Genomic DNA, 18,523 nt, shown 5'->3' on the forward strand with positions numbered 1-18,523 from the left:
CCGCGCCGCCCGGCCCGGCCCCCAGCGCGGCGGCGGGCGGCTCCGCGGTGCCGCGGGCGGGGGCGCAGCAGCGCTGCCGCTTGTTGATCGCGGCGCCCGGCGCCCTCCGCGCCTCCCGGGCCCCGCAGGCAGCCCCGCGCCCGGGCTTGCCGCTGCGCTGCGGCTTGCGTTCTTCCATTGCAACATTGCTTTTTTTTTTTTTCCTTTTAATTTATTTCCTTCTCTCTTTTTTTTTTTTTTTTTTTTTTTTTTTTTTTTTGCATGAAGATGGCGGCGCCTCTCGCCAGCAAAGCAGGGTCCGCCGGCACCAACAGCAAGCCTCCTTTCCCGGAGCTGGATTTCCGATCGGGAGCCAGGGTGGAGGAATTGAATAAACTCATCCAGGAATTCACCAAGCACGATCAGAGGGAGTACGACGATCAGCGAGCCCTGGAGATCCACACGGCGAAAGACTTCATCTTCTCCATGCTGGGTAGGGCAGGGACCGCGCGGGGCGGGGGCGATGCCGGCGGGACCTCGGCGCTGGGCTCCGGGCGGTGCGGCACCGCGGAGCGCGTCCCTGCCGCGGGGGCTCCGAGGGCCGCAGAGAGCTCCTCGCCTCCGGGACGCCGTTTCTCCCCGCCCGCTCACCTACCCTTTAGCAGCGGTGTATTTATAAGCGGAGAGGAAAGGCTGGGTCGCAGAGCCGGCCGGTGTTGGAGAATCACGGCGAGCCCGCAGGGCTAGGGACGAAGTGAGCCCGAGCCTTTATTGTTTTTACCCCAACTATCAAGGATGTCGGAAACGCAGATTTATTTAACGTGTTTATTTTTTAGGGGGTTATTAGACCGCTGCTTGTAGAGGAGCATCCTCTCAACTGCGTTTCTTGCTTGGGTTGGAAAACTTGCTGTGAGCGGAGCGAGTTGGATTTGGCTGGGAGTCCTCATCTGCGTGAAACTTTGCATCGCAGGCAGGGATCCTTAAAGAGGGGAGAAAAGGTGCTGGCCCTTGCAGGAACCACCTGGGCTCTGGCATGACTAAGGCTTATTAAGATCAGCAGAGGGATGACTAACAACTCTGATTCTCTAGGTGTTAATTTCCTGAAAAATATTTACCTTATTTTGACTAAGAAATCACTCGTGAATGTGAGCCCTTGGGGTACAAAAGGATGCTCTTTTATGTGCAGGCTGGACTTTAAATCGGTCTGCCAGATGTGTCTCAGTATCCCAAACATTTCTGTGTATAAAATAAGAACGTGGTTAATTGGCAGGTGTGGGCAGGGAGTGGTTCTTTGTGGCTCAGAGGTACCCACAGACCCTTGAAGCCTGATGTCTGCAGTGAATAACCTGCACCACTTTTCTCATTCGGAAGCACAGAGCTTCCTATAATAATTGCTATTATCCTGCAATAATAATTATTTTCTGTATCATGGGGGTATCCCATCCCAGAAATAGACACTTTCTCGGTAGCCATGAGCATATCCATGCTCATTAAGTGAGCATCTATCCATCCAGCTGGTTATCTGGTAAGGTGCTCAGGTAATTGCCTGCTTTGGGATTTGCACAACTTTGTGTATGTACTGCTTTTTCACCAAGGGTTGGACAGGATACAACAGACTAAATTTAGCTTGAGAACAAGGACAACAAGTTGAAAAGTCAGTAGCATGTGTATTTATAGTTGCCGTTATAAATATTTTTCCCTTCCTGCTTTAAAAAAGCTATGTGGTGAAGCACTGGTTGCAACAAAGTCCATAGGATGTTTTGTAGTGAAAACCCCATTCTGTAGAGGTCATCCACTATTATAATCTGATACATTTTTCAATCAGGGTTTTAAATAACTGGCTGAGGAAGCAGGTCTGGACAAGATGAAGCGAAGGACAGAGAGTGTGAGAACAGCAGTTCTCAGTGTGTGGCTGGTAGGTAGTGAAGGCTACCTACCTTAGCAGTGGTCCTGCTAAAGCACTGCTTGTCTTTGCAGGGGTCAGAGACCACAGCATGTTTTCCTGTCTCACTGGCAGAAAAAGGTAATAAAAGAAAGACAGAACAGGTTGTAGTGTACCTTGCATTTCTGCAAGTGCACTCTGAGGTCTTGCTATCGTGAAAACAGAGAGCCTTAGTCTGTTACAAATAACATAAATTAATGTGGCTGTTCATTAATGTTACTGGGGGGAGATGAGCATTTAGTTTTAAGTGTCTGGACTAAAACTGGGTTTAAGCAGTAGCTATATTTCTAAGTTACGTCTCACAGTTAGCAATGCAACTCGCTGCTGAGAAAAAGGCAAGAGCTCAGAACCAAGCCCAGGACAGAAATGGAGATGGGGTGTCTGACTTGTCTGCTTTAGACACAGAAGCTGCGCTTGTAGATCAGACTCTTTTTAGCCAGAGAGGCTCTAAAATCCAAAATGATTGAACTTATTAATAAATAACTCTTTCCCCTGTGCCTGATCCCTCCCATACGTACTGCTCTTATCTCATCGGGCGATGATGGGAAAATTAAACGTAGCTTTCCTGATTTAATTACACTGGTGCATAATTTGTGGATGAATGATAGGCGAGAAGACTTTGCACAGATTCTCTGATGTTTGCACTCTGTGTCTTGCCCTCTAGCTCAGACATTTGCTTTCTTTTTATATTAACTATTTTTCTCTGTCTTACGCTGGCTCTTTGTGACAGAACTATAGGAGATCTCAAGAACTGTGCTATGATTAAATTAGGGAGGGGTGCTGCTTGCCATACCTTCATCCAAAATCTTGTGCCCCACATATCAGAATAGGGCTGTATATGACCTAGCTATCTGGTGAGGGAATTATTTTCTGAATGCAGGCAATTCCTGGGCATCCCATACTTAATCACCAAGACCATATGGTCTTTCTGACACCCTCCACTGAAACAACAGGTGTCTTTTGGTGTCTGTGCTAGGTGACTTCCCTTGCACATGCTGAGCTGTGCCTGGTAATTGCCTTCTCAGCACAGGTATGACTGAGCCTCAAAGGGGAAGGCTGTATTAAACGAGGAAAGGAGTGGTGGAAAGAGAGCCTTGTGTTCTGCACAATGGGCTGGCTGGGATTGATGGGGAGACTGAGTCTCTGTCTGCCAGTCGTGAAAGGAGCTCATCACTTATTCTGACTGTGACTGCTTTTTCTGTGCTTAAGGAGTGATAAAGGAGTATTTTTATCGCACGATGATGTTGCTACCAATGATATTTGGATTTGTAAAGCATTTGCTGCAATTGTGATGAGTGGTGCATAGTACTGATATTGCAAAACCTTATAGAGGTGCCTGATCTTGAGAGCATTGTTCCTGCAGTACAAGTACTCCTGGAATCTTATTTAATAAAGAATACCTTTCTGTTCAGCACCTAAAAAAAAAAAGCGTTGTAAAGCACAGATGTTCTAGGCTTTAAAAAAAAGAAGAAAAAGAAAAGAAAAGAAACATTATGCTCTTGGGAACAAGAACATTGCATATTAAACAGCATCTTGATATTTCCAGTGCTATTGCTGCCTCACAGCCGCTCACATTATTAGAGGTATTGACTCTTACATTTTACTTCTTAATGAGAGGAGCTGAGAAGAGTAGAGCGAGGGGGTATGGATAGATACAGACCACACAGAGCTGTGTCTTCTACTAAGGGCACACAACGGTATTCAGTTGCCTAGAACAGTTCTCCAGCCCTTTGTGCTGGTGTTTTATTTCCTACCATGAGACGACAACTTCTCTGTGGTGTCAGAACAGGGATGTTCAGGGAGCTTCGTGCCCTTCTCTTTCCTCTCAATGCTCTCTGTTCCTCAAACCAGGGAAAAGGCAGGTTCAAGCTGGCACAAATTGGTGTTTCTTTTTGAAGGCCCCTGGTGTATCTTTCTGTCATTTCAGTGGTTGCATTACTTCTGTGGGACCAAAGCTGCCCACCTCAGAACAGCTCTCAGCCGCGGGCTGGCAGCCCGCTGCCACTTGGAGCTGTTGACAGGATAGAGAGTGAGCTCCCATCCACACCTGATAGAGGAGAGTGCTGAGCCTGCTGAGAGTATTTCCTGGCTCCCCGCTCTATGATTCTCCTTTTCAGTGATGTTTTCCACAAGAGAGGTATTTCATGGCCTCTGTGGTACTGGAGGTCCGTGTATCAGAACAACATTGATAGTGTGACTGTGTCACAGCAGTTTTTGGGACATGTTTTTTCCCCTTTGCCCTCCTGGTATAATTTGATGGTGAAACCTCCTATTGTAGACTAGATTTCGTGCACTGTTGAAATTGTAGACCTGCTTGTCTATGATAAATCAGAGAAATTCTCTGGTTTCTTTTGTGGCACTGAGCTGATGAAACAGCAACAAGATTGAAACGATCTCTCTAGGGTTAAGTCTTTTGTGTGCGCACACCTTTTCTCAAGAGAGGCCAATCGTTATAGGAGCACACTGCACACTGAGGGCTATGTTAATAATGGCTCCCTGCTGGCATTCCCTGTGCTGCTGAATGCATAATGCACAGCTGTTAAAAACAGCCATACTGTATTGCAGATTTCATTTCTGGCTTCTGTTCGGTCCCCTCTCCCTGCAGATCACATGTTTCTGTACTTGTATTTGAGGCTGTATTTTCTTTATTTTTTAAGGGGCAGGCTCTTATGCTGTCAATGTGACCCTCACGAGGTATCAATGTCTTCTGTTTGTCTATAACTATCAGAAGTGAACCAATTTCACCTAAGTTGAATTCTTTCTGTTACTAGTTACAAAGAATCCATAGAATCATAAAGGTTGGAAAAGACTTCTAAGATCATCTAGTCCAACCATCCACCTACCACCAACACTGCCCACTTAACCAAGCCCCTAAGTACCACATCCCCATGGTTCTTGACCACCTCCAGGGTCAGTGACTCCCCACCTCCCTGGGCAGCCTGTGCCAGTGCATTGCCACTCTTTCTGAGAAGAAATTCTTCCTAATATCCAATCTGAACCTCCCCTGGCACAACTTAGGGCCATTCCCTCTTGTCCTATTGCTGTCACCTGTGAGAAGAAGCTAATCCCCACCTCGCCACAACTTCCTGTCAGAAAGTTGTAGAAAGCAATAAGGTCTCCTCTGAGCCTCCTCTTCTCCAGGCTGAACAATCTCAGTTCCCTCAGTTGCTCCCCATTTTGTTCCAGACCTTCACAGCTCTGTTGCCCCTCTCTGGGCACACTCCAGAGCCTCAATATCTTGTTTGTAGTGAGGGCCTATAACCCCTCTGTCTGTTTGTTCAAATGGGTTGCTCCCTGTGCGCAGTGAAAATAGCTTGAAAATGTTTCTCTTAATTTGTTTTAAGATGCTGGTAATTCACTTGCTCGACTACTGTTTTGAAACATTAGGCTGTGATGCAAAGTATTTAGTGCAATAGCAAGGAACATGTCCTAAGGGCACAAATTCTCATGGCAGGCTTGTCAGACTGCCCACCGCCTGTTCCTTCAGTCTGTGGAAATATTTGTAAAAGATTTGGGTGAATGCTTGCCAAGCCCAATTATGCAATTATGCTTTAAGGGCAATTTTATAATTATAGTGGAGGATGGTAACCAGGATACGTGAGTTGTTGGGTTTTTGACTTTTCCTTTTTTATTCCACATGACTTTGCATGAATTCTAGTTAGAAACCAGTTGTTCAGCTTTCTTGTAGGCAGCTGACTGTAGATGAAGCTAAATAAAAGCACGTACAACACTGCTCAGGAAGGCTGGGGGACATGTTTTATTTTAGCTTTGGCGATTTAAATGACAGATGTGTACTTAGAGACCCAGAGCAGCCTATAGAAAGAGTCCAGTCTAGGGGAGACTCAAGATTAATCAATCCTCAGTCCTGCCTGGGCTTCTTGAAGGGAATCTCAACACTATGCAAGTTTTTTTTGATAGCTCCCACCTCCAGTCAACGGGACTTCACTTGCCAGGGCTGCTTCAGCACAAACAGTGCCTGGTGACATTGGAATGTCTGCGTGAAACCCTGTGTTGGCAGCTACAGGTTTGGGCATGAATTTCTCAGTTCTCTTTGAGACTAAGTTGTATGCCACTAAGTCCATTAAGTATTTCTAGGTGATGGTAGTGTATGAATCTAATGCTTGGGTTGTGTGGGTGCTAACTTGGGAAAAAAGAGCTGTAGCTTATTTGCTACAGTGAAGCTTAAGAACTAAATACATTTTACAATATGAGCTGGATTTTTCTTAGCAGCCCAGAGTTGGGATGGATGAAGTTTTAGACATAAGGAAGAACTGTTTCTCTCAGAGAGTGGTCAGGCACTGCAATGGCTGCCCAGAGAGGTGGTGGAGTCGCTGTACCTGGCAGTGTTCAAGAGGCGTCTGGATGACGTGCTGCGTGATATGGTTTAGTGCTGGTGGTGGCAATGGTGATGAGGAGACGGTTGGACTGGATGATCCTATAGGTCGTTTCCAACCTTGTGATTCTATGATTCTGTGATTCTAAGTTCTTTATTCTTAAATAAACTCATTATTTCTGTTCATCTTTTTTTTGATGTAGTAGAAATGCTAAGTCATGACTTGAATCAGTGATTGAGCACCTGGTGGGAAGGCAGGGCCAACCCAGGGAGCTCAGGTGCATGCAATGTACCTTCCCAGACCTCATTTAAGGACTGGCAGTGGAGGCAAGGGGATCTCATTGGAGATCTCTGTCTACCTGAGGACCTTATATGCCTTCTGAAGTTAAGCAGCTTCTTTTCCTTGTTTCTGTACCACTCCTGTTGTATCTGAGTAAATTGTCACTCACTGCAGCTCGGGATCTTGCTGCTCTGTTATCTTGTTATGCTTGGTCTGCTGTCCTCTGAGTAAGGAGTTAAAATTCCCTAGGAGCATGTAGAGTTTCTCTAATTTGCCCATCTATAGAGTATGAAACAAACAATAGACTAGATAGAGTTGTGAGTAAGGAAGGGGTGTCTGTGATTTTTCCTTTAGGAAAAGGAGATGACCTATTGTGGAAGCTAATGCAGGAAATAGTGTTGGATGTTGTACTTATTGAATTTCACTGCTTTAGTAAAGAGAAGTGTACGTGCATGGGAGCAAGGACAAAAAAGCTGAAAAATGGCCATTAGATAGACATCTCAAGTCTTGTTCTGATCGCTGGTAGTGTGATATGAGTTCTTCAAAGTGAAGTAAAGCTTTATCATAACCTGCAGAACATTTCATAGGTTCCCCACCTTTACAATGAATTTTATATCCAGTGAAGTTTTGTAACTTCTTCTAGCACAATCCTGTTTTACTATCTACCTAAGAAAAATGCAGGATTTGGCTTCTTTCTTAGCCAGTAAAACTGGAAGGTGGTTTGTGAGGCATTCTGAATAAATCTTTAGCAGCAGATGTTTTGATTGACAGTTGCTGCTATGGATTTTCTCTTCTTTCTATTAAGAGAACTCCACTGTATGGTTTCATTTCCACTACTCTGCTGTATTCCTCTTATTGCAGCTAGAAATTGTCCTGGGCTGAGTGGATTAGTAGTTCAGCCAACCAGACAGGTGCCTGTATTACGTGCTCTTTCATCAGATAAACTTTCTTTAATTCTTTCAGAGCAGCGTTTCAGTGACTTTCTGGTTATAAGGGAATTACCATCTGCTGTAGCGTTTAGTTTAAGATCAATTCCCTTGCCCCCCAGTATATTTGACTTTTGAAAGATCCTTGATGCTAAGTAAGTTGTAACAATCCTGCTAATGCATTATATTTCGTGTTGGACAGCATGATTTTACTAAGAAAATGGTTCATATATTTTTGCACAGCACTGCATGGTCTCAGCTTGTGTAACAAGAAGTGGATTTCACTCTAAGAAAAACGTTCTGGGTGCTAAACATAGTCTAGACACTTATGCTTCATTTTAAGCTGTCCTCAAATTCTCGCTGCTCTGTGGCTATTTCTGTGTCTAATGATACACGATGGGACCTCAGTAATGCCAGAAGAATTCCCCGTGCTTCAAAAGTGGTGAGAGGTGGTATGGTAGTGAATATGGAGCGCTATGGTATTGATTTTCGTTATCTCAGAATGGTTTAACCCTGCAACACTCTGAGGCTACAGCTGGAAATGGAAGCCTGTTTTTGAGAGCCGAGCCTCAGAGAGTCTTCAAGTGGTGAAGGCAGAGAGTTGCTGTTGCGTGTTGCTCTGATAGTGGCTTTGAGATCAAGTACAGCTCTGCTTCTAGGGAGGCACCACAGCCTGACCCAGTTAGGCAGTTCTACCAAGTAATCTTATTTTATACTGAAGGAATCCCAATGCTCTGAGAAATTAAAGAATAGAGGGTCTATGCTCATGTAACTTGGCACAGTCTGGCAATGACAAGCAGTAGAAGGCAGCAGTTAGAGAAATTCTGCTGAATAGCTGTAAGAGATGGGGACAGAATCATTTCTTTTGTCCTATGACATGTTTCTAAGGCCATGATTTAGATGAAAAGTAGAAGTTTAGGTGTGAGGTATTGTTGGTCTGCTTAGATCTTCACTACCATAGGTGGAATTTCTTCTGTCCACTGATGGAGTGAGAATTTGTACGTGATTTGGTCCGGAATTGCTGAGTAGCTAAGGAACACTTCTCAGTAACTGCATCCAGAAGTAGGTATGTTTGTTCTTGCTTTGTTGCAAAAACTGTTAGACTGTGAGATTTTGTCTATTCTGTGATGACTTATTTCAACTCTCCTGTTCATGTTGTTGGGTGCTGATCCATACTTCTCTCAAGAAAGGATGCTTTTATTCAGTGGTGCATGTATGACCTTGTTTAGAAAATCAAATACTGAGTTTCTGAGGAAGGGATTGTATTACACAAGTATTAAAAATATGAAGTCAAAGGCTGTAATCAGCTTCTATTCTTTTCCCTTTAGGCTTCTACACTTTTTGCATTTTAATGGGTCTTGTGGTGATGCTGTGGCTGATCTGGGACATAATGGAACTCCTCTTGGAAAAGAGTCCTGTGCTAATAGCTGGGCCTGATCCACAGGACAGGAGCTTGGAGATACTTCATGTTTGTTTTGTTCCTCACTAATTAATGTATAACTTAGTGGTAGAGCAGCAGGAAAGCTGCACTTGCTGACACTTCATGAAATAATGATTTAATCCTTCGTGACAAGTTCCTGCTGAGTGTCAAAGCTGATAACTCTAATCTCTGTCCCTGGCTCGGCATGACAGGACCCTGTTCTAGAGGACATTCTGCAGGAGCCTGTGGGTCCTTGTAGGTGCTTTGTGACTGATTCGTGTAAACTGTTTTTGTACATTGCAAATCTTGACTGTGATTGTACAGCATTGCTGGGTGTAGTGAGGAATCTGGAGTTGAGTGCAAACAAGGGAGCCAGCTGATTACATTCAAATGAAATAAGGCTCCTCCTGGGAGGAGAAGGAAATATTCTAAATACACCTTTTACTTTGCAATTCTGAAGCTTGAGTGTGGGTGCAGGTCTGTACACAGGGATAGATGGACAGCTGCTCTGCAGTGGTCAGACCCTGCCACACAACCACTGGAGCTTGCTTCTTCTCCAGCACAGACAGTGAGTGGATGTTTATTTAAACCTTTTGGTTGAATGGTATTCATAAAACAATTTGCAGCTTTGCAAATAGAGGAGGGAATGTTGCTGTAACAACTCTTCAGGGGATCTGTTGCCTTCTGTGTCTGCAGTTTGCCTTTTGAAAGTTGCATACAGTGTGGTGAATGGCAGATCAGGTGTTGATGTTGGCCCCTTGGTATTAGGCCCTCCATGCTTAAGTTGCTGAAATCTCTATTTCATAGACAGGGCAACAGAGTAAGCAATCACTAACTTGAAGAAAGTAAAAGCAGTGCAACTCTCTGCAAATGCAGCATATCTGAACAAGCTGCCCAGTTTGAATTAAAAGCTTTTTCTCTTTTCTTGTGTGCAAACTGTAATGCACATCTAAGTGCAATATTGAGGAAAAAGGGGCTATTAGAATTTGAACGAGCATCTATCAGATACAGTTTATGTGCTCTCTGTTAAAGCTTGACTCTGTACTCCTAGTTTTCCTCAGCATTCTCTAAACTTTATGAATGTGTAATGTGTTCAAGTGAGGCAGAAAAAAAAAAAAGCGTTATACTGAAAATAGCCACTTTGACAGGCTTGTAATACCAAAGAAGACTATCTTTACAGTTATTTTAATTATCTTGAGAATGGAATGTCATAAGTGCTACGTAAGCACGTAGCATACTTTACATCTGAGCTGGAGACATTAAAGCTACAAGTATATGTCACTCTGAGCGTGTACCTTGGAAATGTAACGTGCCTTTATGTGTTTGTTTTTGTCTCACTTTGTCCCAAATAAACAATTTCAGTGAAAGCATTCCGGTATTCAAGGGCACTGATGACAGTTCTTTGGAGTGCAGTGTGGAGAAGTGATACTGCTGAGGTTTGCAGGTGGAGATCTCATCCCTTGTTGGCAGATCTGCCCTGGGCTGAGGCCAGCCTGGCTTGGCAGAGATTATAGGAACCCTATAGAAAGGACTCTTATAGGAGTGAGGAGAGACAAATGAATAAGATCCCCTGACCCCCAACATGATGATAGACCTCCTGTTGTTCTTTATTTGCATCTGTAAATGGCACTACTTTCCGCTGTTGTGCACCAAAACAATAATAAATAGGAATCATTGGCATTTATATACTACTTCACAATTTTCAGAGTGTTCAACACACATTAACTAATTCAGCTGAGATGCAGAATGTTCTCTGAGCAGAGTCACTCATCTTGCTGCCCAGGGGGGACCTTTCATTGCAGTTGGGACAAGGCTTTTGTTTTGCAGCCTTAACTGAAGCTGATGACAGGAATGTTCAGTACAGACACTGGATCTTTCCTCCTGAAGATTCTAAGCATTTGCAAATGCCTCTGTTTGCACAAAAATTTGGCTGTTCTCAAGTCATGTGATACTATTAAGAAAATCATGCAGGAGACTTCTAAATACCGTGCAAATATGCAGACATGTTTAATGGGTAGTAGTTGCAGAAGCTATTGAGTTAGCAAAGATTTTGATTCATTTAGTGCATCTCTCTGTGCTTGTGTAAGGCCTTGGGTAACACCATCTCCAGTGGCTCTCTGTGCTCATGGCCTCAGCAGCTCAGAAGAAGAGTAAACATCCGTCAGTTCTGACAATGTTGCGTGGTCAGAGCACGTGCCAAGGGGAGTTTAGGATGCTCTCTGAATGGGCACTGGTCCATGTTTCTCTACATCCAGCAACTGCTAGAGGGGGAGGATAAAGCCCAGCAGGTGGCTTATTGCCAGGTAAGGTGTTATGGGAGACGTTGGAGTCCTTATGTCCATCATTCACCATTCTGAATCCCAAGCATTGAGTAATGCTTGGTTGACATCAATCTAGTCTCTCTGGCCTTTGGCTTCCTTTCTGCCTTGACACTTTGTCTGTGTATCTAGTGCTGGTGATGGGGAGTTCAATACATCTGCATTTTTGAACTGTGCAGGGTTGGTTCCAATTCTTATTTGAGAGAATGTCATCACTTCTTAGTGTCCCAGTAAAGGGACAAGGAAATAAGCATCCTTTTTTATTAGGTTACAGAGTAACCTACTTCTAGGGGTTTACTTTGAAGAAAAGTATTTAGTAGTCTTGGTAAAACAAGGCCTAGTTCTTGGTGGTAACTCTCATTCTAAACCTTGAAGCTTAGCCATAACTAGTGGCATTTCTACATTGCCTCTTTGTCTAACCATTTGGATACTTTCTCTTTTACAAGTGATGCCAGGTCTGACCTGAAACTGATTCTGGAAGAGCAGTATCAATTATGACTTTCATATAAATGGCAATAAGGGCAGGAACACTATTAGCCTCTTAGTGACCCAATTACACAGGGAAGTAGTGGCGCATTCTGAGATCAAAACTATCATATTGCTACAGAATTTCCTTGAGCTAGAAGCACACAGGAGAGCAGCATGTTTCTTGCAGGTGATGACTTCTTTCAGTAGTCCTGATATCCTAATTTTCCCTTTGAAGTTCACGTGCAGTTGGTAGGTGGCATCACTCAAAGTGGCTGACTGAGCTGTTGTTGTCAGTGGAGAGATCTCCAAGACAATCTATTTCTTGGTCACACAGCACCTTGGCTTCTACCACAAGGTGTTTAAGGGAGTTGGTAAGCTGAAGGAGCAAGATATTTTAACAGCTTTTTATTAGCAATATAGCTGCGAAATACAGCTCAGAGTCTGTGGCTGAAAATGTTCCTATTAAACACTGCATACGATAGCTTAAAGGAAAGGATGTGGGATTTGACTAGCAAACACAAGTACCAAATAACAGGAATTAAGTCTCTACTTTGCAGGTCCTTTTCTCCATTTGTTGTCTGTGTTTTATTGCTGGAAGCAAGGGGAATTCAGGGGCCTTCTTTCATTTTTATTGCTTTATGGCTAGGCTTCCTTGATGCCTTTCAGCTCTGTTCTTTCCAGTGCTGGTATGCTGTATTTTTTTTTTTTTTTTATAAATATACCCATAAATCAGATGTTTGTTTCAATTTCTTTTCAGCTCTAAAACTCTGAAAGATTTAGTGACTCCTTCCCCTTTTGAAATTAGGATAAATAAAGCTGAAAGTCTTGCATTTTTGTTTTCTCTTTTTCCCTTCTTCCTGCTTCCCTTTTCCCTCTAAAAGAGCAGTATTACTGGACAGGTGTAGATCACTTCCAAGTATTTTTGTTCTGCATTTCCAATTTCTGGTGGTGTTTTTTTCTGTGAAATACTCTCATGTGCACTCCGTTTCAAAGGATGAGGTCCAAAACAAAATAAGAAAATTTCCACATCATTTTCTGCCTCCCTTGCAAGGCTTGGCTGTACCACCTAGCTGAACAAACCCTACCTTTGTCTTCGCTTTGGAGTAAGAAACAAGAGGGCTTGTTGATTCCTGCTGCATTAACTCTAACCTTCTGTTTTCCTGAGACCTCCCAGGAGACTGCTGCAGCATGCACCTCCTGCACCTCTGCCCTAGAGACCTTACAGCACTTACTTGGGTTTTAACAATGGGAGGAATGCAAAATTGCTCGGTGCAGTAGTGGGTGGGGAAAGGACACTGAGGGTGCAAGGCTGAGAATAATTGAAGACATTCACAGGAAAAGCCCAGGAGGAACAAGGAGTCCCGACCTCTGTCCCATGGCAGATCTGAACCTGAACTCTCAGCTAATAACCCCTCAGCTACTCAGCAGCCTTCTCTGGGCACGCCTGCATGCATGAAGGAATTCTAGGAATGCAGACTTCAGCATGGTGTGGGGGTGCTGCCACTGCCCTCTGTTCAACCAGAAGCTTTAGAAACTGCAGTAGGGTTGGTTTTTCCACAAAAAAAGCCCCATTGTGCTTGTTTGTAGCATTCTTCAATTAAAGATTTATTTTCCCTGGATAAGATTCCATTAGAACAGCAGGAGCCTCCATCAAAAAGCTGCAGAGAGGCTTCTTCCCTTTGCTGGCATAGCACAGCTTCACCTCACTGCTTTCATCACAACCCCTCCCAGCCCCTTTATTTTCAAGCTTTACAGACTGGGATATTGAAGAAGCTGTTGTCAGCAGTGTATTGCCTCCAAATTACAGTGGCAGTAATCTAAGGATGTGAGAGGAGAAACTATGCTGGGGAAAGATGGAGCCACAATCACCTGCGGCCTGTTTAGTGTCACACCTGATAACTAGGCAGTGATTCAAGCTACCTGAGATACTAAGTGCAGTGTAAGAAGTAAACTTGACCCAGGTGAGTCTCCTTTGTGATTTTGAAGGAAAATTCTGTTTGGTACCAAAGAGAATAGTGCTCTACTTCCACACTGCAGTTCAGGGTTGGTCTGCCTTATTCCTCATTTCTTGACTCGAACCTAACTTAACATGCAAATATTGGTTGCTTGAGTATCTCCTTTCCTGACCCAGTGTCTTATCATCAAGGTGCTGCAGAAGGTCGTGGGTAGAGACAATGCATGGCATTTGTTCTCTGCAACTTAAAATTGTTCTTGGTTGCCTTGCAGCAAAGCTATTTCTGTCCTGCTGATGGCCTGGCTTGGAAGCTGAAAATGTCTGGGTAGGATTTATTATGCTCTGACCATTAAATTTTAAACTGCTTTTAATGGTAGATGTTAAATCACTGCTGTCCCAGTTCCAAGCTCAGTGCAAAATTCCTGAGTTCTTAGCAAGGCATTTCCCCTGCCAGCAGTTTGTGATGAGCCTTGGTTTCTGAGGACAAGAAGTTGCAGGGCTGTTCACAGAACCAGGCAGCAGTAAGTTGGTGGAGGACCTGTGTGTGATCAGTTGGGTGGCTGGGCCAACTTCCAGGCTCTGGAGAGCAGTGCCTTGCAGACCTGGTACTGCTGCAGTGTGTAACAGAGGTGTTTGTGGTGGTGCCTGTGTGCAGGCACTCAGCTGTGACAGTGATTGAGCAGCTTTGCTCTTGCCTTTGTCCCTTCCTGATTTAAGCATCTCTGGGGCTGAAATTCAGTGTTACAGCATTGAGCTGTTTAGAGCAAGCTATTTTATTTTTGTTCATGTCTCATAAATACCAAACTGTTCAGTGTTGGCACGCAAATGTGGCTTTGTCTCTTGTTGCTGGGAGCCTCAGCACGGCTTTCTTTGAGGCTGAGGAAGTGTAGCTTTAATTGTGTGACTCTGTGTGATGCAGGCTGCTGCCTTCAGTGTGACACAAGTGGAGTGCTCTTCTAAAAGCACTGAAATGAAATCTAATTGTTTCTCAAACATTTTAATTTTTTTTAAACCCTTTTAAGCTACTTGCAAAGACTGCTGTGGCAGGTGGGCAAGGGTTGCCATCCTTGCTGAGGAGAGGAAGGTGTTGTATGGCTTTGCAGGGGAAGCAGAGAGCCATGCAAAGCTTCTGACTCTCAGTCCTACGAGTTTCACACTGCTCTGTTGCAGTTGCCTAGCACAAGGCCTTCCTTTTCACCACCAAGCTTATTTAATGTTTTGCTTTCTTTATCCCTAAGCTGGACATCATTGATGGTTGGACTAAATGATCTTAGTGGTCTTTTCCAACCTCTTTGATTCTATACAAATCATCATATGACATTCTTCTGATGGAAAATGTTTGAGATCAGAACATCAAAAGAGGCAGAATTTATTGTATTCTGCAGCAGTTCTCCAGAGACTGTACCTGACCAAGGCAGGATATCCTCAGTCCTCAGTACATTACTTAAAACCACTGTTCCTGGCAGTGTTTGCAATGACAGCAGCTGGAAGTAAAGCTCTGGACCAGAGTATCTTGTGCTTAGTAATTTTCCTCTTATGGAAGGAAGATCAGTGCTCCATAGCTCAGGTTATTTAACTCATGCTTGCACTGGAGAAGAGGCAGACAAGTAGAGAATGAGGATTCTAGGACAAGGTGTTAAACACAACCTTTCAGGAGGGATGCTTTCCTAGAGCATATCTGCCTGTATCAAGGTAAATGGAGGCTCTTTTTCTCTGCTTCTTTTCACACCTGTAAAGTTTGAACAGACCTTGTTACAGAGCTGCCGTATGGCTCCTTCCTGTATTAGAAAGGAAGGTGCTGAGTATGGACATCCCAGTGTGCATGCGTCTGTCTGTCTGGACCTGTCCCATCAATTAAACAGGAGCTGACGTCATATTTGAAGGTCAGCTGTTTTATAACCTAATATTACCATTTTGTTTCCTCTGGGCTCATTCTTTGCCTCCAACCTGCAGCTCGGCACCATCTGGTGCAGGCACACAAGGGAGAAGGATTAGAGGAAAGTAAAGCAGCTTTGTTTGCTTCTCCCATTGCTTCCGATGTACATAGGAGTCAGCAGTCTCTTACAGTATTGAATTTTAAGTGGTGGGAAGGGCTGGATCCTTTTAGCTGTCTAAGGGGGGATGAAATAGCCTGTACTTGCAGTGATCTCTCAGCATCTCGCAGTTCCTGAGGGACTTACTGTGTCTAACATAGTGCAGTCTCTTGCATTTTAGTTTATATTTCAATAGTCTTTTATTTTTATGAGTTGTTTTGCCAACCTCTGTATTTTCCATGCCTACAAATTGCTGAAAACACTCCTTAAGGATGTACACACCTGGTGCTCACTTTGACTTCAGGCTACTTTGAAGTGCTTTAGCATCTGACCTGCGTTTACAGGATGACAGAGGCAGCAGACTGGCACAGCACAGGCATCTGTCCTGGTGGCATCTGTCTGCACAGGCCGAGGAGAGGTCTGCTTCTCTATCCTTTGCTGCTTGCAAATAGCACCAGTCATTTCCATCCCATGGTGGGAGGGCTTGGCTCTTCATGCTGCCTCTCATCCTCTTTCCCTCCATCCATCCGAACTCCGTGCTGATTGTTTTCTGTGAAAGACAAACGTATTTTCTTCCTGATAGTAAAAAGGTAATAATGCTGCTGATCTCCCCGGCCAGCAGCATTACTTGCAAACTAATATCATATTGTTTAGCTTCAATGATGCAAATTTTGCATTGGGATATTTTGAAACAAAATGTCTCGAGCCACAAATAACTATTATGAGTTTAGCTGTTTGGAAAGGATAGCTAATTGATGTGCTTTGGTTGGATGCAAATATGCGCGCCAAGTAATGAAGGCATTTGGCTGACTGTGATTCATGGCATGTACGTGGCACTGTGTTATAAAGCATATAATGTGCATGTAGACTTCTTGTCATCTGCCTTTTCTTTGCTGCTGTTTAGCTTTCTTCCAAACCACTGTTTTTTTCAGGTCAAGGATACCTTATAGCAATTCCTAATTCCTGGAAAGAGGATGATTCAGCTCAGAGGCTTTTGAGGAGGCTCATTTTAATTTCTGTGTTTTTAAGAATTGGGTTCTCCTATTATATGGAGAATCTCGAACAACAGACATTCAAAAAAATTATTTGGAACAAGGAGCAAATCCAGAGTTTTTCAGTCATCTAGGTTGGCAGCTGTAGGTGTGTTCTTGCTTCTTCAGCTGCTCATCAGGACGGTCAGTTAGATGAAGTGCAGGCAGGCTAGGAGTCTCTTCTGTGGGGCAGGAAGGTTCATTATTAGCACAGACTTGGTTGTACTTGGTATAGCAAAGAATGTATTGTAACTATATATATTAGTATTTATTATTATTTAGTTCATAATGTGGTTTTGTAACCTGAAATGCTTCTAGATGTATCAATTCTGTACTACCAGCAATCTGAGTACATCTCTCACTTCTCATATACAGTACAGCATAGAACTGAATCTCTTGGCTTGGATTGCTGTGAAATTCCACTGCCTACCTGTTCTTTCTTGCTTTTTCTTCTGTTTCTAACTCTTGTCTTCATTAATATTGAAAGCATGCAGCCAAGGTTGTCAAGGACAAAAATTAAGCAGTAGCCAAGGCCTTACTTAACTCTTCACTGCTTTTCTTTAAGAAAACCTGGGAGAGAGCAAGGCTTTTTGATTTATTTTATTTTTTGTTTTTCTTTCTGTGACAATGCAACAAGGAATTTAAATCTGCTTTTTGTAGAGCTGAGGGATCTGAAGTTATGCACTGTGCCTGGTGGTACTTAGCACTCAGCGGGGAGCTCAAGTTCTTCCATCTCTTACAGCCTTTTCTTTGAGAGGAGAGGAGATGCAATACACTTTACCACAGGTGATGTACACGCCACGTTTCCGAATGTGAGGCTTCAAAGAAAAGACAACACAATAGCTAGCTTTGCTACTCAAGTTTTGCGTCCCAGGAGGATGTTTGGCTGACAAGACATCTTTGCAGCTCCAGGTGCTGCAGCCAGAGGAGCATCCACGCTGTCAGATGGGGTCTTTGCAGGGGATGAGCCAGCAGTATGGTTTCATCTGATGCACATCCAGCAGAGCCATCCCAGAAGTATTGGGTCAGTGGTAATCAGCTCTGCTTAAACTAGTGCTTCACATGGAAACTGAGGCTTTTAGTTTATGGTGTCAGTATCAATAGGAGTTCTTGTTTTCGGATAGAACTCTATAGTACTCAAATCTGTACAGAGATTAACAGGAAACTGTGATCTTTGCTTAAGAAAATCCTTAGGCTATAAATGGCTGTTTTGTTTTAAGCAATCCACACTTGTAGTCATTTGTTAGCTTTCACTTTCATTGGATTGTTTTAACTACTGATTGACCTGTTGAGATTCCTGTTTCTTTTGATTGTTCCTCTTTGCATCTCTGCACAAACTCCTGCTTTCAGGGTTTGTCCTGTTTGTTCCCGGAAGTTCTCCTGTGGAGGAGCTTTGCAGGGTTTTGTTCGCCATCCTTAAGCAATAGTTGTGGTCAGTTAGTGAGTTACAGAGAATAAAATAGATTGATTTTTTTCCTTCTGCAGCCTAGATGAGCTGATTCCTTCTGTCTGCTGTGTGTTCAGGGCTGCAAGCCAAGCTGTTATCAATTTTACCTTCTCCTCCTGTGAAATTGCTAAAGAAAAGATGCTTTCCAGATCATGTGTGTGGAACAGATGTGGTTTATATTACTAGATGATTCAGCTAGAAGTGATGCCAAAACATATTCCAGAACTCCTAGCTGGCTGTCGGATTGAGAAGAGCAATAACTGGAGTGAAATGCTGGGCTGTGTCTGTAGCTGCTGCCATGCCAAGTGGTTCCCTCTGATTTACTGAAGGTCTAAGAAAAAAGTGGGGTAAGGGGTGCACACAAGTCTTTCAGTAGGCTTGGTCAGTATGTG

At 43.7% G+C, this 18,523-nt stretch overlaps 1 protein-coding gene across 1 annotated transcript in view; it reads left to right on the forward strand.

Annotated features, from left to right (window-relative positions):
• Positions 1 to 261: 261 nt before the first annotated feature.
• Positions 262 to 18,523, forward strand: part of MB21D2 (Mab-21 domain containing 2) — a gene marked incomplete at both ends in the record, with an annotated part of 48,533 nt that continues 30,271 nt past the window's right edge. Inside the window, one exon of the mRNA XM_079539460.1 lies at positions 262 to 472. Within this exon, the coding sequence (XP_079395586.1) occupies positions 262 to 472 (211 nt within the window). The remainder of the gene's footprint in view (positions 473 to 18,523) is intronic.

This window comes from Tetrao urogallus, assembly GCF_951394365.1.
Source record: "Tetrao urogallus genome assembly, chromosome: 9".
Classification (NCBI taxonomy): Eukaryota; Metazoa; Chordata; class Aves; order Galliformes; family Phasianidae; genus Tetrao; species Tetrao urogallus.